Source organism: Trachypithecus francoisi, unplaced genomic scaffold (genome assembly GCF_009764315.1).
Source record: "Trachypithecus francoisi isolate TF-2019V2 unplaced genomic scaffold, Tfra_2.0 Lachesis_group7, whole genome shotgun sequence".
Taxonomy (NCBI): Eukaryota; Metazoa; Chordata; class Mammalia; order Primates; family Cercopithecidae; genus Trachypithecus; species Trachypithecus francoisi.
In genome coordinates, this window is record NW_022681472.1 from 74,483,617 (window position 1) to 74,510,336 (window position 26,720).

At 36.9% G+C, this 26,720-nt stretch overlaps 1 protein-coding gene across 4 annotated transcripts in view; it reads right to left on the reverse strand.

Annotated features, from left to right (window-relative positions):
- Positions 1-1,536: 1,536 nt before the first annotated feature.
- The window catches only part of TAF2 (TATA-box binding protein associated factor 2), a 109,715-nt gene continuing 84,531 nt past the window's right edge, over positions 1,537-26,720 (reverse strand). For 3 of the 4 annotated variants that reach the window (XM_033203714.1, XM_033203718.1, XM_033203717.1), the window contains 5 exons: positions 19,758-19,987; positions 17,938-18,093; positions 17,348-17,453; positions 13,675-13,797; positions 1,537-2,947 (listed from right to left, as the gene is read on the reverse strand). In XM_033203714.1, the coding sequence (XP_033059605.1) occupies positions 2,685-2,947; positions 13,675-13,797; positions 17,348-17,453; positions 17,938-18,093; positions 19,758-19,987 (878 nt within the window). In that variant the 3' untranslated portion in view covers positions 1,537-2,684. The remainder of the gene's footprint in view (positions 2,948-13,674; positions 13,798-17,347; positions 17,454-17,937; positions 18,094-19,757; positions 19,988-26,720) is intronic. The other variant, XM_033203716.1, reaches the window with a different exon arrangement.

The following is a 26,720-nucleotide window of genomic DNA, read 5'->3' on the forward strand; positions in this document are numbered from 1 at the left end:
TATACATTCTTCCGGAGCACATATGAACCATTCTCCAGAATCAAACATGCTGGGGCACAAAACAAGCTTCAGCAAATTTAAGAAGACTGGAATCTTCTTGATTTCTGTCAATTCAATTACATTTCAGTCCATTTCAAAATTCTGAAAATTCTACTTGAAATCATATTTTTCTGACCACAATTATGAAACTAGAAGTCAAAACGAGAACTTCAGAAAACTGGTAAGTATATGGAAATTAAACAACATGCTCTTGAATGCATGAACCACCAATGAGTCAATGAAGAAATTAAAAGGGAACTTAAAAAATATGTTGAGGCAAGGCTGGGTGTGTGGTTCATGCCTGTAATCCCAATGCTTTGGGAGGTTGAGGTGGGAGGATGGCCTGTGGCCAGAAGTTCAAGACCAGCCTGGGCAACATGGTGAGACTCTGTCTCTATCAAAAAAGAAAAAAAAAAAAGAAAAAAAGAAAAAAAGAAAAAATTAAATAGAAGAAAAAAAAAGTTGAGCCCCTCTTTTTTTATTAAAATAAATTGCAGATGGATTCAAGTTGGACGAAGAATGTAAACCTGAAACATAAAATTTTAAGAACATTAAAAAAAAGTGAAAGAATTATATAATCATAGAATAAGGAAGTTCTTTGTAACTATGCAATAATATGCAAAAGCCATAAAAGATAAAGCATAATTAAAACAATTTCTGCAAGTCTGTATTATACGCTACTGCTTGTTTTACAAAATCTGTACATACTGTAAAAATATATGGAAATATATATATAGACGAGTGCTGGAAAGATATATATAATACTGTCAAAAAGTACTGCCTCTTGGAAAAGAGACTGGAGACTTAGATTGAAACTGCATTGTGTTTAATTATCTATTTCAAAAATGTGAATAAAATACCTTTGCATTGTCTGCTCCCAACTAAAAGCTTAAATAATCGAGACTTCACCATAAAAAAAAGTTCCTTGGAAGAAATATCTAATATAAACATCTGATTAAGAAATAATACATAACATAAACTTCCTGATACAATGCCTAGCATACAAGAGGTGCTTGAATTATAATAGGTAGCTATTATTTATCAATGTCTTCCTATAACACAAGTAATTATTTTGAAATGTGTGCTTAGAATTTTCAAAGTTGGGAATTCTATACATGGCATCACTATACACTCTAAAATATCCTATTTTCCAAAAATAATTTCAGCTGGACAACATTCAATTAATTGAAACTTTAAATAACTGTCATTCAGGCGCTTCAATATCTGATCATATTCCCTTTGCACTTATACTCCAGGCCAACCGCACAGCCTTCTAATTCCTGAACACACCCATGCTTTCCTACATACCTTTGAAGATACTGTTTCTTCTGCTGAGAGAACTTTACTCCATCTCAGCCTACTGAAATCATTCCTCCTAGTGAGGCCAGCTAAAAATCCCACCTATTCACAAAGCTCTCTGCAAAGTATGTGGACAGGTTTATTATATATACACACACAAGAAGGTAACACAAGATATAAAAAGCTACAAAGACAGAATGATCAACTTAAAAAGTTATTTATTAAACAAGTTAAACACAACTAAAAGTATATTTAGAGAACCAATATTCAAGTATTTTTGTCAAACTTTCTAATGATAAGGGAAATGATAAAAACGGAACAGATATAAAAATATTCTTAAACAAGTATTAAAGCATATGGAAAATTCAGAAATAAAAACGCACCACCATACAATGAAATCAAAACGTCTCATATGTGTTTTAAAATGCTTATGGTATGAGAGCCAAATTGTCTATTTCTAGGTTAATAAACAATATATAAGGTCACCTTTTTAAAGGTATCATACTTTGTGTCCTACAGAAATAATTTTGGAAAGAGTAAATGTTGGGTGTGTAAACTGTCCACATTTAGCAAAACATATTTTACATATGAATATTTTCATTCATACTTACTGGAAAACAAAACAACTTATAATTTAAACATCTTGATTTGAAAACAATTTTGGATTTGATAGTTCTGCTAAATTCCAATATCGTAACCGCCGAATGTGTTATCAAAAGATAGTTATTCAAAATTTTTTTAAAAAAGAATTGCTTCCCCAAATCTCAGTATTTTAGAGCAGAAGGAAAAATAACATATTCTTTGTGCATAAATTCTGATGCTCAGTTTCTATGGTTAATATAAAAATGGTGCAATAAGGAAGAGTCCTGTAGAAAAGCCTCTGTCTTTTCAGTAGTTCCAAATCGTGTTATACAATATTTCACTGGAGATAGTGGTTGCATCACAGATTTGGCAGTTGCTTCTGTGTAAATCATACTTTGCCCCATAACATCCACCAAAGGCTTTCAAACATAATTGACTTTGGCAGTACACATGGAGACCACGATGCGAATGGGGACTGCCAGTGGATATGAGGGCTTTTATGAAAAGGAGTTTGCTCTTTGTGTGTGTTTTGAGGAGGAAACAGCGGAAGAAATAGTCTATCCAGAACTACAAAACACATTTTCCTAATTAGATCCCAACTGTATAAATAATGTAAATCAAATGCTTAGAACTTAAATGAATTCAGAATTTCTGTAGGAGAGGCAAATCCTTTCCCCCTCCCTTTTATCATTCATCAGAGAGGACAAAGCTTTAGTTACATACATTCTTCTGGACATGGAAGGAAAGGTCTCTTTGTCCCCTTCTCAGTCTGAAAGGGAAGGAGAACGAATAGACCTGCCACTGGCAGGGCTGGAGAAAGTGAAAGGCTCCTTGTCCTTTTCTTTACTGTCATGCTTATGCTTGTGTTTGTGCTTATGTTTGTGCTTCTTCTTCTTTTTCTTGTGCTCATGGTGATGGTGGTGATGGTGGTCACTGTGTTTGGAGGCTGTAGATTCCTTAGTAAAGACTGAGAGTGGAGCGCTTGCCACTGGATGCATACCCATCTCCAAAGGTGATTGTTCTTTACCTTCAAGATTAAAAATACCCAAATGAATTCCTGTTAATAAGGAAAGCCAGAATAAAGAAGGAGGAAGGTGATGACAGTATGTAAAGAGGGATTCCTAAGTTTTTATCACTTCTATTAGGAATGAGAGAAGTATCTAAATAAGACATGTAATTAGTTACACACAGTTTTTCAGCATTGTGGCCAGGAAGTTGAATATATAGTTCCTTACAGTCTACAAATTCAGCCATATACCAGTGTGTTACCAAATAATCTTTTAAAAACTAATATTTTCTAAGTATTATGAAAAAACAATATTACACATGGTGTTACAGGTTAAGACTCACACTGGGGCTGGGTGCGGTGGCTCACTCCTATAATCTCAGTACTTTGGGAGGCCAAGGCGGGTGGATCACTTGATGTCAGGAGTTCAAAACCAGCCTGGCCAGTGTGATGAAACTCCATCTTTACCAAAAATACAAAAATTAACCAGGCATGTTGGCGGGCTCCTGTAATCCCAGGTACTCGGGAGGCTGAGGTAGGAGAATCACTTGAACCTGGGAGGCCAAGGTTGCAGTGAGCTGAGATCATGCCACTGCACTCCAGCCTGGGTGATAGAGTGAGATTCCATCTTAATAAACAAACAAACAAACAACAAACGACCAACATTGGTCAATGAAAACATAACTCACTCAACTACATTTCTGCTCTAAGGTACTGGGGAGGGGGAGATGATAATACAGTTGACCCTTGATCAACATGGGTTTGAACGGCATAAGCCCATTTATATGTGGACTTTTTTTGTTTTTAACCAAACGCAGATTGAAAATACAGATTTGAAGGATGCAAACCTGCATATAGATAGAAGAGCTGGATTTTCATATGGGCCGACTGCAGGACTTGAGTATGCATGGATTTTCATACACCGGGGAGGGGTCTTGGAACTAATCCCCCCTGCGTATACCAAGGGATGACTCTATTTTCTTTGTGCCATCTGGAGAACAACTGATATACACATAAACATGATATTCTAGCTACTGATAATGGTATCTCAGTGAAAATCAAACATTTGTATAGCTCCTTAAGACAATTTCTAGGGATAGACAACATGAACTCTAAGAAGATTCAGAACACATAGATTAAGAAACCCAGAAAAGGTGGGGAGTCTATAAAGGGAACATCTGTCTCTCTACACAGATGAGAGTAGTGTCAGTACAAAGAAAGAAAGAAACAGAATTAGCAGGCCCATACTCTGGACTAGGTTGTCCTGTTAGCCTTTAGCTATACTTCATCTCTCTGGGCCTAGTTTATCATCTAAAAATCTAGATCAAATGTCCTCAAAGGTTCTCTACGGTTTTAACATTCTATCAGTCTAGGAATTTATAATAGTAGTTCTCCAACTCTAGTGTACAGATGTGCTTTTTCCTCCAGACCCACAGGCCTATAATCCTTGGGCCACACTCTGAGAAACAAATCTCTATTACTATAGGTTAATGGCATTGCTTTACATGCAGCCAACTTAAGCCCAAGATTCATCTCAGATTCCCTCCCTTCCAGAGCTACCTGGTTACCAAATCTTGTTGATTCCCATAAGTATCTCTTAAATCCACCCCTCATCCTAATTCAGTCTGCAACTGTATTAATTCAGACCACCTCACCTCATTGGGATTATGGGTACTAGTATTATAGGTACTTGGTACTAGTCTCCTCCTAGTCACTAAGGTTTCTCTGCCTGAAGTATCTTATGGGTTAAGTGTCTAATGTATATGTAGTTCACAGCAGTGGTTCTCAGAACACCAGGGGTGATTCTGCCCCCAAGGGGACAAAATTGGCAATGTTCAGAGACATTTTGTTACTGACATCCTACGAGTAGAGGCCAGAGATGCTGGCAAACATTTTAAAATGCACAAGACACCCCTATACCTCCAACAAAGAATTATGCCTAAAATGTCAATAGTGTCCAGGCTGGGAAACCCTGCTGCATCATGGTCTTCCTAAACAAAGCTGCTTTTTATCTGCTTAAAAACCCAGTTGGTTTTACTGACAGTACAAAAGACAAACTCCTTGGACTTCAGTGCAGGAATTTCTGAAAATATATATTAATCCAAACTAGCTAAAAAAAAAAAAAAAAAAAAAAAAAAGACTTTTCACTAAAATAGATTTCAATGTAGTTTCTTTTTTTAAAAAAGTAAATTTCTCAGCACTAATTTTGATCCAAACCTGCCCCCAAATCATGGTTTTCACCAAACCAGATATCACCACAGAAGCTTTCTAAAAATTACATTGCAGTACTAATTTTACTTATTGACAGTTCATAATCTGTCCTGAAGTTACCTTTCCAGCCTCTCATTCTTCCTTTCTATATACTACTCTATGCTAAACCTTTCATAACACTGTGTATTTCTAAATGCTATTCCCTATGCTTGGGATGTCCTTCTTTCCTTATTCCTTGTCTAACTGATACACCCATTTAACAAACATCAGAAACTAACTGGAACTGGGGAAAACATTGATAAACTAGACAGATATCAGCCCTCCTCCCTCCTAGGAGATTGCAGACTAGCAAATAAGAAATAAATTGAGTAAGTGAACCTGAGTAAATAAAAAGGCAAAACATAAATTGAAACAGGAGCACAATAGGAGACTTAAATTAGTTGGGGTAAGGGGGGATCAGACAGGCAAAGTTCTCCAGGAAAGTAATGGTTAAGCTGCAACCTAAAGGAAGAGATAATGAAACAAAGAACATTTTAGTCTCTTCAATAATTTAAAACCTAACTCAAATGTTTCTTTGAAAGGTTTTCTTCAAATTTCCCAAAGGAACTGGTTCCTTCATGTTTCCACAGCATAATACAGATAAGGGAATTAAGTCAAAGAGAGATTTAAGTAATTTGCCCAAGGTGGTAGTGGCAGGTCTGAGCTACAAATCTGAAGAGCCTGACTCCAGGGTCTTACTTTTAACCACGATGCTACAGTGTCCATCTACACAAACATGGACTGCTGTATTTCTGTTGTCTTTGAGTCTCTTCCATTAAATTGATAGCCTCTTGAGGACAGGAAGTTTGTCTTTTTCATCTTTGTGTCCCAACATATAGCACAGTTTCTAACATCCCCTAGCACGCCCCCTTAACAAAGCTTGTTAAATGAATGAATGAATTAATATAACAGAATTATACAGTTGTGTTTCTTTTTAAATGTCAGGTGAGCTTAGTCCAACCAAATATAACTTGAAGGTCACTGATTTTGAGGAGAGAAGAATAATGCACAAAAACTATTATAGCTCATCCATTCAAGTGGTATTTGACTCCTGTACTTCCTCTGTGTCAGGCACTGCTCCAATATTTTAGAACATGTGAACAAATTAAAGTTTCTGTGCTCACAGATTATTCACATTTTAGTATCCCCAAATTCTATTTCTTATATTAATGATCTTTGTAATAAAGCCAAAACTAATACTAAAGTAAAAGCTAAATACATTATTTAGATAGAGAGGCAAGTTTGGGGAACTGTATCTTCTGTAATAATTGGCACCCAGATATTCTTTAAAAGAACAAAAATATTGAGAGATTATCTGATTTAGTTTCAGCCATATATGCTACCGTATTTTAAATCGGATTTTAATACATAAATTGCATGAATATGTTTCTGATTCTATAAATATGGGAAAATAGGCCAACACCTAACAGAATACACAAGTGGGTGATAAGAAGTAATAAGAAGCTTTAAAGTCTCATGAACAAATTCCTTTAGCTTCCATCTCATTATTTAATCATTCTATATCAACAGACTTTGCAGCTTTCTCGTTGGCTGTCTGCACTCTTGGGAGCTTGAGGTTCTCTTTTGCATTTCAGAGAAGAGAGAAGTTTTATCATTTAATCCTAAATAACTACTAAACTACTTGGATTGCAGAAAGCCAATCATTATGTTGGAACCTGTGCTTCTCAGTTGCCTAATGGGCAAATGAGCATTTGTAGGTATGAACTTTCCAAAGAATACTTACAACCACTTCAAAACTGAATCCAATTTTTTTGTCTAGACAGTGGCCTTACACTTTGCATCAAAGAAATATTGGTAATAAATCTTGCATTTCTCTTGAGATACATGAAGTCTACTAAGAAGACAATGGATTAGTTAGCACCAAGGACAAAGGAGTTAGAAACCAGGGCTCCTAGGACAAATGGCTAATCTCAGGTCTATGGTAGAATATTTACAACATGAGCTTGAAACACAGGGTGTAACTGCAAGGAAGTTAAAGTCTTGTCAGATGAACTCAGTCCAAAAATGGAACAAACTGAATATGATAAGGACAATAATTGTGACAGACTGAAAATGACTGATCAGCATTGGAGACTGCTAGTCAGTAACTCATTATTTTGAAAATTATTAAATACATAGAATAATTAAGCTTTGTTTTCCTATAGACTTATACCACTGGGTAATAGCAAATGAGGAGAAATTTAGCTTTACAGAAGTAATCCAGCTTATAAATAAAAATGAAAGTATAAATTGAAATATCACTATCTTGCAACTTGATGAATTAAGGAATCTAGGTTGAACATCTATAGTGGTTAACCTCAAAGAGTCAACCAGACATTGTATGCTTCCAGACTAAAGAACACACACCCTTTATAAACCTGAATCCAATTAGAATTCTAGATACAACTACAAATTGACAGAAACTAGAGACCTTAACATGTTAATTATATCATGGGTATAAAATTAATAAAATACAGACTTGAAAAGTACAGAACAAAACCTAGCTTCTTTAACAAATACATTGTAAGAGAGGAAAAGAAAAGAGGTATGAATTGGAAACATTAGAATAAAAAGTACAGAACAAAAACCTGGCTTCTTTAACAAATACATTGTAAGGGAGGAAAAGAAAAGAGGTACGAACTAGAAATGTTAGATTAAAAAAGACACAAAGGCTGTATCAGCCAACTGGAATGTAGACCTTATGTGGACACTGATTTAAACAAATAAATTGTTAAAAATAAAAATAAATAATGGCATTTAGAGTCAACTGAAATTTAAACAGTGACTGGATATTTAATGACATAAAAGAATTAGTAAATTTTTTTAGGTATAACATTACTGTGGTTATGACTTTTTAAAGTGCTACCTTTTAGAGATACAAACTAAATAATTTATTAATAAAATTACATGATATTTGGGATTCACTTCAAAATAATTCAGAAGGGTCGAAATGGGTAAGATTAAATAAGACTGACCACGAACCAATTATTGTTGAAGCTGAGTAACACATACAGGGGCCTCATTATACTTGTCTGAGTACTTTACAGTTCTCTATAATACAGCTTTTTTCTTTTTCTTTCCTTTCTTTTCTTTTTTTCTTTTTTTTTTTTTGAGACAGAGTCTCGCTCTGTTGCCCAGGCTGGAGTGCAGTGGTGTGCTTTCGGCTCACTGCAACCTCTGCCTCCCAGAGATTCTCCTGCCTCAGCCTCCCAAGTAGCTGGGATTACAGATGCGTACCACCACGCCCGGCTAATTTTTGTATTTTTAGTAGAAGTGGGATTTCACCATGTTGGTCAGGCTGGTCTTGAACTCCTGACCTCAAATGATCCACCTACCTTGGCCTCCCAAAGTGCTGGAATTACAGGCATGAGCCACCGTGCCTGGCCCAAAGCTTTTTTTTAAAGGAGAAATTAAAGCAATCTGGCAATACCATGAAAGTGTTACATGCTTATATTCCTTTAGCAAGTTTTCTAGAAATTTAATCCCATTAATATGCTCATGCATATGTGAAAAGACACTTATACAAATATATTAATTGGCAGTAACAGGAGAACAAATGATCTGTGCTACCCTATCATTACCAACAATCTTTAGCTCTTAAGTTTTCATTTATACTATTTACTATAATTGTATACTATATACTATAATTGTATGTAAGTATATATTATATATACAATTGTATATATATAGTATGTTTTATTTATTCTCTCTCTATATAGAGAATATATGTTTATATATTCTTTTTCTCTCTCTCTATATGTACATATATATGTTTTGCTTATTATCTATCTTTCCTAAATAATGTTTACCAGGTCTAATCTAAGGTGGTAAGAAAATGTAATTTCCTTATAATTAGATTTGGGACACACAAAAGTTTACTTTCACAGGAGCATAATGAGGTCATCTACAGAACTATCAAGACAATACATATATTACCATCCCTTGATACAAACATTTACACACATAATTTCACATAGCCTTTCACGGGTTTACAAGATGCCTGCTAACTTGTCCATCCACAGGCACCACTCATCTTTAGGCTAATGAAAGTCCTTTTACTAAGGTGAAACACACGTCACTCTTCTAAATAGCAAATACATCAGAGAAAGGAGATACATTTAGTTCACAACAAAAAAATTTTCCTATTTCATGGTATATGGAAAGAACAAAAGAGATGTTCAGAGTTGTATTGTTCTACTAATGTAAAATCTTTCCTGGAGACCAAATAAAATGCACCATGGATAACGGTTAGCTGCAGTCGAGTTAACAAATGTAAAACAAACAGAAAGAGGTACTTAATGTAAGTCTAATGTGGAAGCTTTTCAGCCCATGTGATGAAAGTGCTGATAAGAAACCGTGAATAATCTGCTAATTCCAGTAAATTCATTCACCTTAGGTATATGTTTAAATTTAACACAAAACCTGCAGTTTTTATTAGGAAAGGTGTAAGTTCTGTTCTGCAGATTGTTTAGATCACTGTAAAAAAATGTGGAGTTATATCATTATAATTTAAGGATAAAAAAATCAAAGTCTGTTTTCCATATTAGTTTCAAAAGAAAGACCTCTAGGGCAAGCTCTCAAGCTGTAAAAAAGTTGTTGTTGTTTTTTTTTTAAATTAAAAAATTTACCAGAATTGTGTTTTTCTGACTTATGCAAGAAGGCATTACATAATACTGCAGCCCTAGCGAGGCAGCTGCAGAAACTCTCTGCTTCTTTCCCACAAAAACCACTAGGGAATTCCCTTGCTCCTTGTTCCCCTTGCCTGGCCTCTCCTCTCCAGCACTGCAATCCCTACAGCATCCTGGGAGACAGTCCAGTCACCTCAGGCTCTGCAGTAGTAGACAGGGAGCTGCTGTGGTGAGAAGGGAGAGAATATTGTATGTTCATCCCTAAAACCATGGGAACCATAATGGCCATTTCTCTGTATCCCCTTCCTTACCTCAGGAAAAGGAAAATAAATAATAAAGTAATGAAGGAAAATACTCTTGCCATTTCTCCCTTCTCATCCCAATGGCTTCATCTAATACCCACATATGATCCTGCCCTATTCTACTATCAAATGCAAGGAAAGGGAAAACTGGGGAAGCAAGGTTGAAAAGTAAACCATAACATGTTCTCTACTTAAACAGTTTCCGTCTCTTCTTTAAACACACATTCTTTTTCTATCCCTCCTAGACAAGGTCTGTAACACATTCCAGTTCTCAATTATCATCTGGCTCCTTGGCTCTAAGGGGGCCATCTAGGATTTCATCTCAACTCATGAATAAAATAATAAAATAAAATAAATAAAATGAAATGAAATAAAATAAAATAAAAAGCAGAGGCTGGAAACTCAAAAGCCTTTGCCTGAGGAACAGTATAAATGAGTAAACAGACTACTAGATGCAGCATAAGAGATCACATGCCTTACTAAAAGGGCCTCTCACTCTTTTTCAAGAAAAGCTATAAATCCAGAATTTCTTTTTTCTTTGTTTCCCGAATGTCTCCATCAGAGTAAAAGGAAATCCATATTTTTCTGTGTAACCTCTTTATTTTTAGTTATCTGGTTAAAAAACTTTTGTGAGACTTACAGGAAGATGCCTCAGCTTGATGAACTGGATATGGGCCAAAAAACCTCATTTGTGACCTCTAATTTAGAATCCCTAGAGACTGAAGAGAGGTCACAGCTTCCCTCACCAGTGCTGTCTCCCTCCTAAACCCACAACTCTCAGCTCCAAGAAAGGGCAACTCTCAACCCCAAGAAAGGTGGCTGCCATGGTAAGAGATCTTCAGCTTCTGCTGGGAGGCAGGAAGAGAAGAAATTCCTTTTTCACTGTCATTTGACTTGACTTAGGTTAGGCTAAAGTTGTGCTTCCCATATCCCAAAAGTTGGAGCTCTGAGCGAATCTTCTCACAGAAACATCAATACACACAAGGGCTAGGTTTGATATTTGTATTCTTTTTTTTGAGACAGAGTCTCACTCTGTCGCCCAGGCTGGAGTGCAGTGGCCGGATCTCAACTCACGGCAAGCTCTGCCTCCTGGGTTCACACCATTCTCCTGCCTCAGCCTCCCGAGTAGCTGGGACTACAGGCGCCCGCCACCTCGCCCGGCTAGGGCTAGTTTTTTGTATTTTTTAGTAGAGACGGGGTTTCACCGTGTTAGCCAGGATGGTCTCGATCTCCTGACCTCGTGATCCACCCGTCTCGGCCTCCCAAAGTGCTGGGATAACAGGCTTGAGCCACCGCGCCCGGCCTCTGATATTTGTATTCTTGATGTATGGTAGGAGTTGTAAGGTTTTTGTCCGGCTAGTTTGGGAAAGTTACTTAACAAATACAATGTTGCCAGGCCTGGGATCGTAGCTCACGCCTGCGATCCTAGCACTTTGGGAGGCTGAGGCTGGTGATCACTTGAGACCAGTAGTTTGAAACTAGCCTAGCCAATATAGTGAAATTCTGTCTCTACTAAAAAAGAAAAAAAAACATTAGCCGGGTGTGGTGATGCACGCCTGTAATCCCAGCTACTCAGGAAGCTGAGGCATGAGAATCACTTGAACCCAGAAGGCAGAGGTTGCAGTGAGCCAAGATCGCATCACTGCATTCCAGCCTAGGTGATAGAGCGATATTGTCTCAAAAAAAAAAAAAAAAATAAAGAAAGAAAAGAAAAAATTACCTATAGAAAAACCGCATTCAAAATTCCAAAATAAATATATTTACAAATAAACCTTCAAAACACTGTTATTTGTAAAATGAAGGTTTTCTACATTCTTATAATATCACTGTTGAATTTTAAGACTTGCTCATTGGCCTCAGAGTACTGAATAGCAAAAACACATTTAAAGGAAATTACAGTCACATTAAAGAATATATTCAAAGTTAAGATTACTAGATCAGTCCATCTAACTGGTATATAGTTTTGCCTCATGCCAAGAAAGGACCCTACACTAACAGCAGCCAAAATTAAAATGTTCATGCGTTCCTATTCCCCACCATTAGGGCTGTGCTTCTTTCTCCCCAGTCTTCCCATATGATGCCATGAGAACTAAACGCCTATAAAGAAAGACCTGAAAAAAAGTGAAAATGTATTTTTAAAAGCAATAAGGAACAATGATAAAAAGGCACACTGGTGGGCACAAAAAAAGTGTTCAGATTTGCTTCTACATAGGTTAATGTGCCACACTGCTAAGAAAAACCAAACGTATTCTGTTTTTGGAACAGAAATTGATTAGACTCTTGGAAATTCAGAGAGAATTTTTTCTTTTAAAGGTAAGCAGAAGCATCATCCTCAAACTGTGTCAAGGAGTTTGAAATTCTCTAAGCTTTATAATTTTTAAAAATGTAGAAAATTCTTTACATCTAGTAAAATTTCAATAAGCATAATGATAACAAAGTAAAATTATACCAAAACCAAAAGAATACAAAAATTCTGGAAGGGCCAAGAAATATCAAAATTCACTCATTAAAGTAAGGGCAAAAGTCCCCAGCTGATTTCCTTCTGAAACATATTTTGGGTGAATCTATTCCAATAAATGCATAGAACACACAAAGAATGGTAAGTAATCAACAGTCTGGGGAGTTTCAACATCAAAACAGTTTAACGTGCTGCTTTTGCCTGAAGTCCCCTATTAATAACAGTTGATTCATAAGCTCCTCAAAGCAATAAACGGCACTCTTTAAAATATTAGATAAAAACATAATTTATATAAGCAAAATCCATCAACTGGAATATAATCAGAAGTTCACAGACTGTAAAGTCTGTCTACTTCTGGAAAAACTATTCTTTAAAAATGATTTTGTTTATGTATCTCGTTTTTTCACTCCCTGTTCCTTCAGATTTTGAGGACTGAACCTTTGTTTCACGGTAGTTCATCAGCATCAGATGTTTGCACTTCATTTGGATTATAATCCTCTCTTTGTAAGTGATGAAACAGAATAAGCAGAAAACAATGTGAAACAGAATAGGTAACAAACACATCTGAATTAAATTACATTTCACAAACTTAAGCCCAATTACTGTGAAATGATATAAGGGAATATAGCATCAAGTCTTCATGAATGAATCACCAATTATATGAGTGGGGGATAAGTGGTTGATTTTTTATTTCATGCCTTTATATCTTTTTTATAAAGGTACAAATTAAATGGTTTCTATTGAAGTTGGCATTTGTCATAATATTCTTAGAAAAAGCATGGCAAAGAAAGAGCAAAATGTTCATTATAATTAAATGGCATTATCTTTTAAATTATCTTTAAATGGCCTATGGGGGATATTTTTTTTTCTCACTTAATTTTCTGTTATTTCCAAGTTTTCTATAATAGGAATACATTACTTTTGAAAAAGAAAAGTCTATTTTAAAATAGTCTTTAAAGTTAGATAATATAGGCTCAATGTATTACAAAAAAAGCCAAATCCTAAGATCTATAATTTTAAAGGGTTTTTTAAAGTTGATGAAGTAACTTTATTACATTTATAGATTTGTTCTTCAACAAAATAATATTAATTCTGATTAATTATTTTTACCTGTTCCCTTCCGTGCAAGTTCCAAACTCCACTGGGGTTTTGTGGTGGGTGTGCTGTCACAGCCTGTTGAGTGCTGCGGTATTAAAGCAGATCGGGAGCTAGCTGGCCGATATTTCGAGAGCCCTAAAATGCCAAATGAGAAAAAAGAGGGATTTATTTCTTTGTTTCCCAAAAGAAAAAAAAGGCTGACAGGTTTTTATAAACTAGCCTTAAAGACAGAAACAGTTCATCCACAGTAAAATTCTAACAGTTGAAAGGATACTAGCTGGGTGGAGTGGCTCACACCTTTAATCCCAATGCTTTGGGAGGCTGAGGAGGGAGGATGGCTTGAGGCCAGGAGTTCAAGACCAGCCTAGCCATCACAGTGAGACCACATCTCTACTACAAAAAATAAATAAATAAAAGCAGCCAGGTATGGTGGCATGTAACTGTGGTCCTAGTTACTTGAGGGGCTGAGGTGGGAGGATGTATTGAGCCCAGGAGTTCGAGGTTGGAGTGAGCTATGATCATGTCACTGCAATCTAGCCTGGGCCACAGAGTGCAACTCTGTGTCTTTAGAAGAAAAAAAAAAAAAAAAACTATTTTAAAACTACTAAAAATCTCATTTAATTTAATCCTTTGTCATGGTTCCTGTAAGCTTAAGTCTGAGTAGAATAAGCATTCAAGAGAGGCAATAAGCTTGAATGACTTCCTGAACATATAAATTAATCCCTGTATTCTGGGGCAGGAACCATTTCATATTTTTTATTATTTATGTGAAACTCTGTATAGAGTAGTTTGCCCAGCCCCTCAAATTTTGGTAACAAATACCATTACAAAATTTACTCAACAAATAGATCCAAGATAGTTAGGGACTACAGAAGACATTTAAAACAGAAAATGGTCTAATTGCGTACTGTGACCAGCACTGTAGTGGAATCTGGAGATTGAGGTTTTGATCCCAAACTTATCAAAAAAATCAGAAATACATTCTGAGTAAGGTATTTTATCTCTTTATGTCTTAATTCCTTCACTTGTCCTAAGATTTAGCCCTTAGTTGGCCACTACCTGGGTATGTCATCCAGGGCAAGTCACTTAGCATCTCTCTACTTGTCTACTTAATTGGACAGAATAGATAAAATAACTGTTAAGCTTCAACTGTAAAACCCAAAGAATTCATGACCTATCAGTCTTCAAATGTATCTTAGATTCATGTCCTACCTGCAGCAAGTTCTCAAATTCTAGTAGCTCATCTTAGATTACTAGATAATGAAAAAATAATTTAGGTCTCATAAATAAAATTAAAACAAAAAGCCAAATAAAAAGCAAAGCAACAGGAGTAATAAGGTCTTTAGCACAAATGTAACATGTTAAAAATAAAAGAGAAAAAAAATCTCATTCATATGTAAACATCCTAAAATACAACAACCATGGGCAATGAAAAGGATTTCCAAACAAAAAAACAGAAACATTACCCAGAAAAAAAGAGACAAACAGTCATACCCATAATAAAAGAAATGCATTAAAAAGTAAACCTGGAAGGGCATGGTGGCTCACGCCTATAATCCCCACACTTCGGGAGGCCAAAGCAGGAAAATCACTTGAGGTCAGGAGTTTGAGTCCAGCCTGGCCAATATGGCAAAAGCCTGTCTCTACTAAAAACACAAAAATTAGCCAGGCACAGTGGCGCGCGCCTGTAGTCCCAGCTACTTGGGAGGCTGAGGCAAGAGAATCACTTGAACCCAGGAGGCAAAGGCTGCAGTCAGCAGAGACCGCACTACTGCACTCCAGCCTGGGCGACAGAGTGAGACTCCATCTTAAAAAAAAAAAAAAACAAAAAAACCCCCAAAAAACAAAAACAGTAAACATGAGTTATTTTACAGTTACTCTAAAAGTTCTGAATTATTACACTGATGACAAGTGCTATGACAGATAATGATCATAAAGAAAATTAATGAATTACAATTTATATACCAATAAGAATTTTAGAAACATAATGCCGAGTAAAAAAAAAAGCAAGTCTGGCCAGGCGCGGTGGCTCAAGCCTGTTATCCCAGCACTTTGGGAGGCCGAGACGGGCGGATCACGAGGTCAGGAGATCGAGACTATCCTGGCTAACACGGTGAAACCCCATCTCTACTAAAAAATACAAAAAACTAGCCCGGGCGTGGTGGCGGGCGCCTGTAGTCCCAGCTACTCGGGAGGCTGAGGCAGGAGAATGGCGTGAACCCGGGAGGCGGAGCTTGCAGTGAGCTGAAGTGAGCTGAGATCCGGCCACTGCACTCCAGCCCTGACGGCAGAGCGAGACTCTATCTCAAAAAAAAAAAAAAAAAAAAAAAAAAGCAAGTCATGTTATACCATTTCTTAAAAAATTCAAAAAACAAGTGCAACTAAACATACAGGATCGCATACCTATGTGGAACACTATAAAGAAAAGCAACAGAATGAAATTAAGGGGGGAAAAAAAAGAAAATGCGATATAGTAGTTACTTGTAGTGGAAAGGCAGAACAGGACCAGGGATGAAGCATACAGGAAACATCCATGCATGATATATAGTGTACATGTTAACTTGGGTGGCATGTATGCAGATATTTGTTTTATTACTGTATGTCATAACTTTTATCAAAGGCTTTTATTCATTAAAAATTAGAAAAAGCTTATGATATAAACTGGTATAATCTCTCAAAAAACATGGCAATACGTATCAAGAGCTATGAAAATCTAAAGACATGTATCTCACAATATAGCTAATATTAATCTTTTCACTAATAATACATTTTGGGGAATTTATCCAAGAAACATAATTTAACAAAAAGATAAGGTGCAGAATTACCTACAATATATGAAAATGAAAAACAACCTAACGCCTTTCAACAAGGAAATGACAAGGTCAATTTTAGTTTATTGACTCTATGTTGTCTTAGGTAGCATTTTCTTTTTTTTTTTTTTTTTTTTTTTTGAGACAGAGTCTTACTCTGTCACCCAGGCTGGAATGCAGTGGCGCGATCTCGACTCACTGTAACCTCTGCCCCTCCAGGTTTAAGCAATTCTCTGCCTCAGCCTCCGGAGTAGCTGGGATTACAGGCGCATGCCACCATGCCCGGCTAATTTTTTTGTATTTTTAGTAGAGACGGGGTTTCACCATCTTGGCCAGGCTGGTCCTGAACTCCTGACCTCGTGATCCACCCGCCTCGGCCTCCCAAAGTGCTGGGATTACAGGCGTGAGCCACCATGCCCAGCCCTTAGGTAGTATTTTCAAAAGAAAACATAATGCTTTTTGAATGACCTATGAAAATGACTGACATAATATTATATGAGATAGGCAGGCAAAAAGAGAAAGTTGTGCTACAAGCAGCATTAACTGCAGTTAAAAAAAGATTAATGTAACTATGGTTACATGAAGTCAAGTCTACAACATACACACACAGAAAAGAAATCAGAGCTACTAGAAAGAATCTGAATGATGGATTTTATACAAACAAATACTTAAAAAAGACCAAAATAAAACAGCCAAAAGAAGCACTTTTTCTATTTGTTATTTTGCCAATTTATGTTATAACCTGGTACAATTTAATATTTTAAGCTGGCTAATTTTAAACTTTATAGTTGTTCATTTGAAAATAAAGTAACACACATTAAAAAACTGGTATCAACGTCTCCATCTCTTCAATGATTGCAGAATACTAATCTTACCTGGAGTTGATGGTCTTTCAAGCATGTTTAAATGATGGGAAATGAAGGCCTGGCTATCATGAACAGTATCCATATCAATCTCCTCCTCATCTTGAGAACTTGAAAACTAAAACACACACACATACACATAAAACAGAGGAATAAAAGAACCATTACATCATGTTATGTTTGGTTCTTAGCTCTTAGGAAAAGTAGCAGAGAGGCCATAGGATATACCCCCATATAATCTTAAAATAAAAAGTAGTTTCTTTCTTCAAAGATATTAAGAGAAAGAAAAGATTATGTGGTCCAGCCTCCAATTAGAAATTACTGGAAATGTAATAGCAACTAAAATCTACTCCTATTTTGTGGGAAAAAGTCATGAGTTGTGGTGAAACGTGCACACATAGTTCCTCCCCCAAATAGAGAAGAATTATGCGATAATATAAGTTAAATATTTGGTTTGAATGTCTCAGAAGGACATCTGAGTTTTATAATGCAGTCTGTCGCATGTGTTCCTGCTAAGGAAAAACCACTGCAAGTATTCAAAAAGATTTACAAGAAGGTGAATATCCTACACTGTTAATACAGGTTTAACCTGTATTTCTTACTCTGATTTTGAGTTTGACTTTACTGCTATCCTCATTCTTCTCCAGTATTTGACCAGGTTCTAGTGGGGACCCCAGTGGTGTATCAGACTTCCTCTTCACTCCCTGCTGATGAGCTGATATATTACATGATGCTTCCTTGGCAAGGTGATCATCTTCCTGCGGCAATATTCAAGATCAAAATTAGATTTCTGAAGACGAGTAGCTCATATTACAGCTGAAAATTAATAGCTATAGCAACCATGCAGATTAGAGCATGCCCAGTGGCTAGAAATTACCAGCAATGGGCTTAAAATAAATGTAATCTTTTCTTGTCTGCTGGTCTTTTTTAGGGGGAGAAAGGAGGTGCTTAAGTGAACTTTCAGAGCTTTCCCCAAAGAACATGTCCTTTGATGCATTTTCTCCTCTTAATCTGCAGTGTGAATGTGGATAAATTAACATATATGAGCAAGAATTATAAATATATCCATTTTCACAGGTTGATAAATATGTAGATCTGAAAGAGCTCTTTAATGAGACTTTTTTTTTCTATGTAAGTATTTGTCTTACTTCTTCATAACCCAAACTCTAGGACATATTTTAAATTGACAACAAATAAGTATGATGATACTTCAGAAAATTTAGGTGAGTAAGCAAATTTAACATGAACTATTACTAATTAGCATAGAGAGAATCTGCAATTTAAAGTGTCAAAACACCAGTAGGGAACTGCCAGGCAAGTAATCTGGTCTAAATATTGGTGAAAAATGAAGCTTGGAGACATTTTGTCATCAGTAAAAAAAATTTCAGGAAAAATTTCTTTAAATTACAATAAAATGATTAATATGTATCTTACAAGTCTTTCTACAAAATGGTAATTTTATAATACAAAGGCAGAAATAAAAGCTTCTCTAAAGGCAAACAAACATATATATGTGTGTGTGTGTATATATGTGTGTGTGTGTATATATATATATATAAAACGTTTTAAAATGTAACACACAGTCTCCTCCCAAATCAGCAGATTATTACTTTACCTAGTCATTCATTCATTCATTCTTTATTTCATTCAACAAGCATTTGCCAGGCATTTATCATATGTTTAGAACTGTGCTAGATATTACACAGAGCAACAATTTTAAAAAGACAAGGCCCCTGTTTTCACATGGCTTGCCATTAACACATATGGGACAAGATGGGTTAATATGTAATAGGTTAAATATTCAGCTGGGTGTGGTGGCTCACGCCTGTAATCCTAGCACTTTGGGAGGCCAAGGTGGGTGGATCACCTGAAGTCAGGTGTTTGAGACCAGCCTGGCCAACATGGTGAAACTCCGTCTCTTCTAAAAATACAAAAACTTAGCCAGGCATGATGGCAATCACCCATAATCCCAGCTACTCAGGAGGCTAAGGCAGGAGAATTGCTTGAACCCAGGAGGCAGAGGTCGCAGTGAGCTGAGATTGAGCCATTGCACTCTAGCCTGGGGAACAAGAATGGAACTCTGTCTCAAAAAAAAAAAAAAAAAAAAAAAGGTTAAATATTCATTTCTATCTTTTGCTACTCAGAGAAGAAATTCTATGCTCAAGTATAAAAAAAATCATTAGATTATCACAATAGGAGTAAAGGGACCAGGAGCACATCATTTGTTATGTGCAGTTTTATAGTTGCCAGTAGCATTTTATAATTTGCACAGTGCTAATCAAATGTCAGCCAGCATGTTTTAAAAGGACACAAGAAACTGTGTTAGTGGCTATAAAATTCACTAGTTCACAGGAAACAGTTCTCTTCTCTAGATGGCTCTATATAATGAAATGACATCTTCTGTAATACACGTGATTCTTACAGGATTCTGAAATCCAACTAGCTGTGGGTGACTGCTTGGATTATTTGCAGCTTCTTGGTTCACGGCTACTGCCTCTGGAATTATGGTAGGATTCAAGACAGCTTTTTTCTCCTTTAGATTAAGAACCAACCCAAGCTCTGGCAAGGGTAAACAGGAAGGTCTACTGAGGCCAAAAAGTGTGAAGTACAAGTCCACAGCACCACACCGTAACCTCCAGTCATGTGAAGTACCTAAAAAGTACGTAATAAAGAATTAAGTCAACATGCACATTGATTCATACATTTTAACTGTCCCAGAACCTGTACAACAAAAGGAACTTTATAACTGGAAAAATCTTTATCACACCTTTCATCTTACAAAATGAATACTAGACATGAACCAAAAATCTAACATTCCAAAAATTGTATTTTTTATAGCCTTAAATCTTCCTTTTTATTCTTTCTCCTCAGTAATTATCCCGCATTCACTCCTTCTCTGTTCATCTTGTCTGATTCTCTTCATTAACAGCCTGTTAGGAAGACAGCCTCCACGAGCCTTTGCATTCCCTATCATGGAAACAAATTTTCTGATCTCTAGAACTTACTACTTCCAAGTTTTACATATAGTAAGAAACCATACAACTACTATTGGACTTATTGAAGAGGAGGAAAATATTTTGCTAAACACCTTTATATTTGTGTTACTGTAGTGAGAACTTATTTCTGATTTTTAAGTAACAGAAATAAGCAAACCACAAGCATGACAATGGGCAGTAGACGTGGGCTTGACTAGAAAATAACTGCCTGGGTAGAAGGTCAGTTTCTCCTAGTTCAGACACTAGAGGCAAGTTCTTTCCATTTCTCTGAGTCTCAGTTTTTTCATCTCCAAAATAGGAGTTTTGGTCTCAAGTCATACCTTACCCCATAGCAATGACAGATCATAGCACATTGATACCAGGGTTTTCTCACCTTCCTTTTCTCCCCAGTAGAACACTCCAGTAGATATTGTCATCAAATAGACTGAAAAGATGAAATTTGTCAGCTAGGATTACACAACCTCTATGTTTTCTAGTCAGAATTTTAAATGACTTGAAGAGCATAGAACAAGTGAACAGAAGAAAAGTGGATATTCTTCTTGAGAAGAAACATAAGCCTGGCCAGGCATGGTGGCTCATGCCTGTAATCCCAGCACTCTGGGAGGCCACAGTGGGCAGATCGCTTGAGCTCAGAAGTTAAAAACAAGCCTGGGCAACATGGCAAAGCCCTCTCTCTACTAAAAAACACAAAAATTAGCTGAGTGTGGTGGCGCATGATGTAATCCCAGTTACCTGGGTGGGTGAGGCAGGAGAATAGCTTAAACCCAGGAGGCGGAGGCTGCAGTGAGCCAAGATTGCACCACTGCACTCGAACCTGGGCAACAGAGTGAGACCTTGTCTCAAAAAATAAGGAAAGAAAGGAAGGGAGAGATGGAAGGGGGAAGGAAGGCCCTATAAATACCTAATTTTTACCAAGAACTGTTGTTTCAAAAGAGTACCACATTTAAAAAGGAGAAACAAAAAGGAAAAAATTTGGCTATCATAAATATTAAACTTTGTGGTTTTCAACAACAAATATTAGTATAAGTAAATATATTATCAACTAATAGTAATTCTCATCACATTTACTCTAACAGGTAACTATTAATTATATGCCAATCTGCAATAGGAAAAATTGTAAATTCACTTTCTTTTTTTTTGTGAGGCGGAGTCTTGCTCTGTCGCCCGGACTGGAGTGCAGTGGCCGGATCTCAGCTCACTGCAAGCTCCGCCTCCCGGGTTTACGCCATTCTCCTGCCTCAGCCTCCCGAGTAGCTGGGACTACAGGCGCCCGCCACCTCGCCCGGCTAGTTTTTGTGTTTTTAGTAGAGACGGGGTTTCACCGTGTTAGCCAGGATGGTCTCGATCTCCTGACCTCGTGATCCGCCCGTCTCGGCCTCCCAAAGTGCTGGGATTACAGGCTTGAGCCACCGCGCCCGGCCTGTAAATTCACTTTCATACTAGATAGTGTATTGCCACTGTGCACGCTATAATGTTGTGAAATAGCTCTCATCATTCCTACTTGAGACATTTTCAGTTTTGCTGTTGCGTGACATATGACACTGGCAGAAGCAAGAGAGAGGCAAGAGCTACAGAGAACCAAGTAATGGAAAAAACATTACACAGTAGAAGCAAGAATTTTACATTGGAAACCCATTTTCTCTTCCTGGAATATGCATATGTGGACACTTCAATAGCTTGAGGTAGTATTATTCTGTAGGCATTCATTTCTCCTCCTCAAAGCATTTTACATATATAAAAGTTCCACAAAGAGGAGGTTATCAGATTCCTGGGGGCTTCTATTAGCAAAGGCTAGAGGGTCTCAACCCTCTGAGGGAAGGGAAGAAATGCCAGGAGTAAGCAATCCAGAGCAGCTGGCCCTGTATCTCTCTATCCATGGGTATAACAAGAAAAGGAGTGAATTTTAGCCATTTTATCAGTTAAAAAAAAAAAAAAAAGAACAGTTTAGAGTATATTTGCTGTTTGGAAGAAAATTAAATCTTGAAGATCAATATTGCCTAATCATGTGTGCTGCAAAAACCAGCCTGAACTTTTATATGCTGTCGAAGATCTCAAAATGAGTCATTCAATTGTGAATTCCTTAACATTTAAAAATATATATGTTAATTTTAAAAGACAAATTGAGTATGTGTATTTTGATGAGCTAGGGCTTTTATTTTGTTTTTGAACATCAGCTTAAGAATGATTAGGCAGCACAGTAAAGGCTGCTAAGTGCACTGAAGCCCTCAAATATGATTTTGGTTACTTTTTATTTCTATGTGGGCTTTTTGGTTTTGCTAGACTTCTACTAATTTGGACAAAGGAATGGACACCACTGTTGTGTTCCTGAGGGAGGTTCTTGATAGTGTTTTCTGTCTTCTAAAAATGAACTTACACATTAAAATTGGGGACTACAAGGGAGCTAAAAAATGAATAGCAGTACTTTTGTTAAAATTACGAGAGAGAGCAAAAAATAGAGATAAAAGCCAAAATCTCATTGTATTTCAAAATCACGGAATAAAATCTTAAGATGGTTGTCATGTTAGTACGTTAGTATATTTCAATTAAGTTGAGAGATAGAATGGGAGAAAAACACTTCTAATTAATTGCCTGTTAGCTCTGTGACCTTGGGCAAGTCAGCTCTCTGGGCTATAACTGAGATGATCAGGGTAGTTCACTCAGATGATCTTTAAGACCCCCTCATCAGGTCTAAAATTCGATGATTCCAAGTCAATCAATCCCGTTAGAGAGAGGCCCTGAAACAGCCTCTGATTTCTGCCTGTTGTAGACCCATCTTTAATCTTCCAGCTACCTCCCTTCTCCCCATGACTTATGGCAACGAATGATCACATACAACAAAATAACAGTCACTAGTCTCTCCCCCCAGGAAAAATGCTATTCATCCTGTCTTCATTAGCAGTTATACTCTGAGACCAACCCTGTTTATCTGAATCAGAACAACAACATTCAAGAAGAAACCCAGTATTAATGTTGTCTGTTCAAATCAGAAAGTGCCTTGAGTCAAACACCACCAAAATAGTAAATCTGATCCTACCGAAAAATCATCTCTTCATTTTCTAAGGTAACTGCTATTAAAACTGATGAACTAGGCCGAGGCGGGAGGATCACGAGGTCAGGAGATCGAGACCATCCTGGTTAACACAGTGAAACTCAGTCTCTACTAAAAATACAAAAATTAGCTGGACGTGGTGGTGGGTGCCTGTAGTCCCAGCTACTTGGAGGCTGAGGCATGAGAATGGCGTGAACCCGGGAGGCGGAGCTTGCAGTGAGCCGAGATCGCACCACTGCACTCCAGCCTGGGTGACAGAGTGAGATTCCATCTCAAAAACAAACAAACAAACAAACAAACAAATAACTGATCAACTAAAAAAGATGCTAAGAAGAAAACTCACTTTGAAAGCCAGTTTTCAGGACACTTCTGAATAAACCCAGTGCTCCTTATTGACGACTGATGCTTAGAAATTTGTACACAGTTAAGCCAGAAATACAACTTCCACTGGGTATTACTATCCTGACTGTTCTGTCCATCTTACAATAAAAAAACCCAGCAAATTCATTTCTATTTATGTGTGTGTGTGTATAATATATAATTTCCTAAGCAGATGAATCAGTATGTTTTAATTTTCTTCCACCATTTCCATTCCTAAGAAGGAAGGTATTAGGGAGAGAGAGATGGTGGGACAGAACTTTGAAACCTTTTGATGTTAATATCAAAACTGCTTATTTTCTTACTCTGAAACCTAGCAAATCCTATCAAACCGAATTACAAGTTGTCCCTCATTCTACCCCCTTGAGTGTAGCTGTAAATTTCCAAACATTAAAAATTATGATGTAAATAAACAGCATTCAATGACTTGAACAATTCATGTTTTCATGTCATTCTTATAGTAATATGCCAGACACTAAAGGTCAATGTGGAAGCAACAGTTAAAATTCCCTTCATAATGATAAAGAGTCAAAGATACTATCTCCTCAATGAAAATCTGTTTCTTCAGATATTAAAAAAAAACTCAATTAGGCAAGACCAGCAAAAGTATTTATGTCTTAAATTAAATATGAAGCACCAATAAAAATCTCCAATTCTTAGGTTTTAATTTTTTAATGTATTTTAAAATTACTGTCATTTTGGCCTGTAATTCAGTATCTTACTTAAAGCTATAAAGGCAGGATCACATATGTTCTGAATTTTGATACATATTCCTTTGGAAGACGAAAATCATTTCTTTCAGTGTGGAAAAATCTACCACACACAGCTAACCAAAGTCAGCCTGGTTCTAACAACACCTGTTCCTCATTGCCCAGAGCATAAAACCTAAACTCCCCAGGCCCTTCACATTTAGATCCTAATCTATCTTTCCAGATAATACTATTTTCTCAACACTCCTTCAGAACATGAGGCTTTTATATATATAATTCTACCACCTAAAAATGTATTTATCCTGCTGGAAAACTCCTTTCCATTCATTAAGAGCTAGCTCAAATGCTACCTCTCCATGAACATTTTAGCATTCCAGACATAGTTCATGGCTCCTTTCTTTGGGTTCCCCAAATAGTTTGTTCTCTTTAGCAACTATCTTTTCATATTATAATTTATCTGTTCCTATGTCTCTCTTTCCATTATACTTAGTTAATACACAGAAAACATAGCATAGTGGCAAATAGAAAGTGCTCAAGAAAAAACTAGTGAATTAATATGTGAAACCTTTAAAAACAACTGCCCCTGGCAAATATTTTCAATTAAACATAAACCTATTTATTTAAGAATCTTTTTTTAAAAATTATTATTATTATTATTATACTTTAAGTTCTAGGGTACATGTGCATAACGTGCAAGTTTGTTACATATGTATACTTGTGCCATGTTGGTGTGCTGCACCCATCAACTCGTCAGCACCCATCAACTCGTCATTTACATCAGGTATAACTCCCAATGCAATCCCTCCCCCTTCCTCCCTCCCCCCTTCCCCGTGATAGGCCCCGGTGTGTGATGTTCCCCTTTCCGAGTCCAAGTGATCTCATTGTTCAGTTCCCACCTATGAGTGAGAACATGCGGTGTTTGGTTTTCTGTTCTTGTGATAGTTTGCTAAGAATGATGGTTTCCAGCTGCATCCATGTCCCTACAAAGGACGCAAACTCATCCTTTTTTATGGCTGCACAGTATTCCATGGTGTATATGTGCCACATTTTCTTAATCCAGTCTGTCACTGATGGACATTTGGGGTGATTCCAAGTCTTTGCTATTGTGAATACTGCTGCAATAAACATACGTGTGCATGTGTCTTTATAGCAGCATGATTTATGATCCTTTGGGTATATACCCAGTAGTGGGATGGCTGGGTCATATGGTACATCTAGTTCTAGATCCTTGAGGAATCGCCATACTGTTTTCCATAATGGTTGAACTAGTTTACAATCCCACCAACAGTGTAAATGTGTTCCTATTTCTCCACATCCTCTCCAGCACCTGTTGTTTCCTGACTTTTTAATGATTGCCATTCTAACTGGTGTGAGATGGTATCTCATTGTGGTTTTGATTTGCATTTCTCTGATGGCCAGTGATGAGCATTTTTTCATGTGTCTGTTGGCTGTATGAATGTCTTCTTTTGAGAAATGTCTGTTCATATCCTTTGCCCACTTTTTGATGGGGTTGTTTTTTTCTTGTAAATTTGTTTGAGTTCTTTGTAGGTTCTGGATATTAGCCCTTTGTCAGATGAGCAGATTGCAAAAATTTTCTCCCATTCTGTAGGTTGCCTGTTCACTCTGATGGTAGTTTCTTTTGCTGTGCAGAAGCTCTTTAGTTTAATTAGATCCCATTTGTCAATTTTGGCTTTTGCTGCCATTGCTTTTGGTGTTTTAGACATGAAGTCCTTGCCCATGCCTATGTCCTGAATGGTAAAGGACCTCTTCAAGGAGAATTACAAACCACTGCTCAGTGAAATAAAAGAGGACACTAACAAATGGAAGAACATACCATGCTCATGGATAGGAAGAATCAATATCGTGAAAATGGCCATACTGCCCAAGGTTATTTATAGATTCAATGCCATCCCCATCAAGCTACCAATGAGTTTCTTCACAGAACTGGAAAAAACGGCTTTAAAGTTCATATGGAACCAAAAAAGAGCCCGCATTGCCAAGACAATCCTCAGTCAAAAGAACAAAGCTGGAGGCATCATGCTACCTGACTTCAAACTATACTACAAGGCTACAGTAACCAAAACAGCATGGTACTGGTACCAAAACAGAGATATAGACCAATGGAACAGAACAGAGTCCTCAGAAATAATACCACACATCTACAGTCATCTGATCTTTGACAAACCTGAGAGAAACAAGAAATGGGGAAAGGATTCCCTATTTAATAAATGGTGCTGGGAAAATTGGCTAGC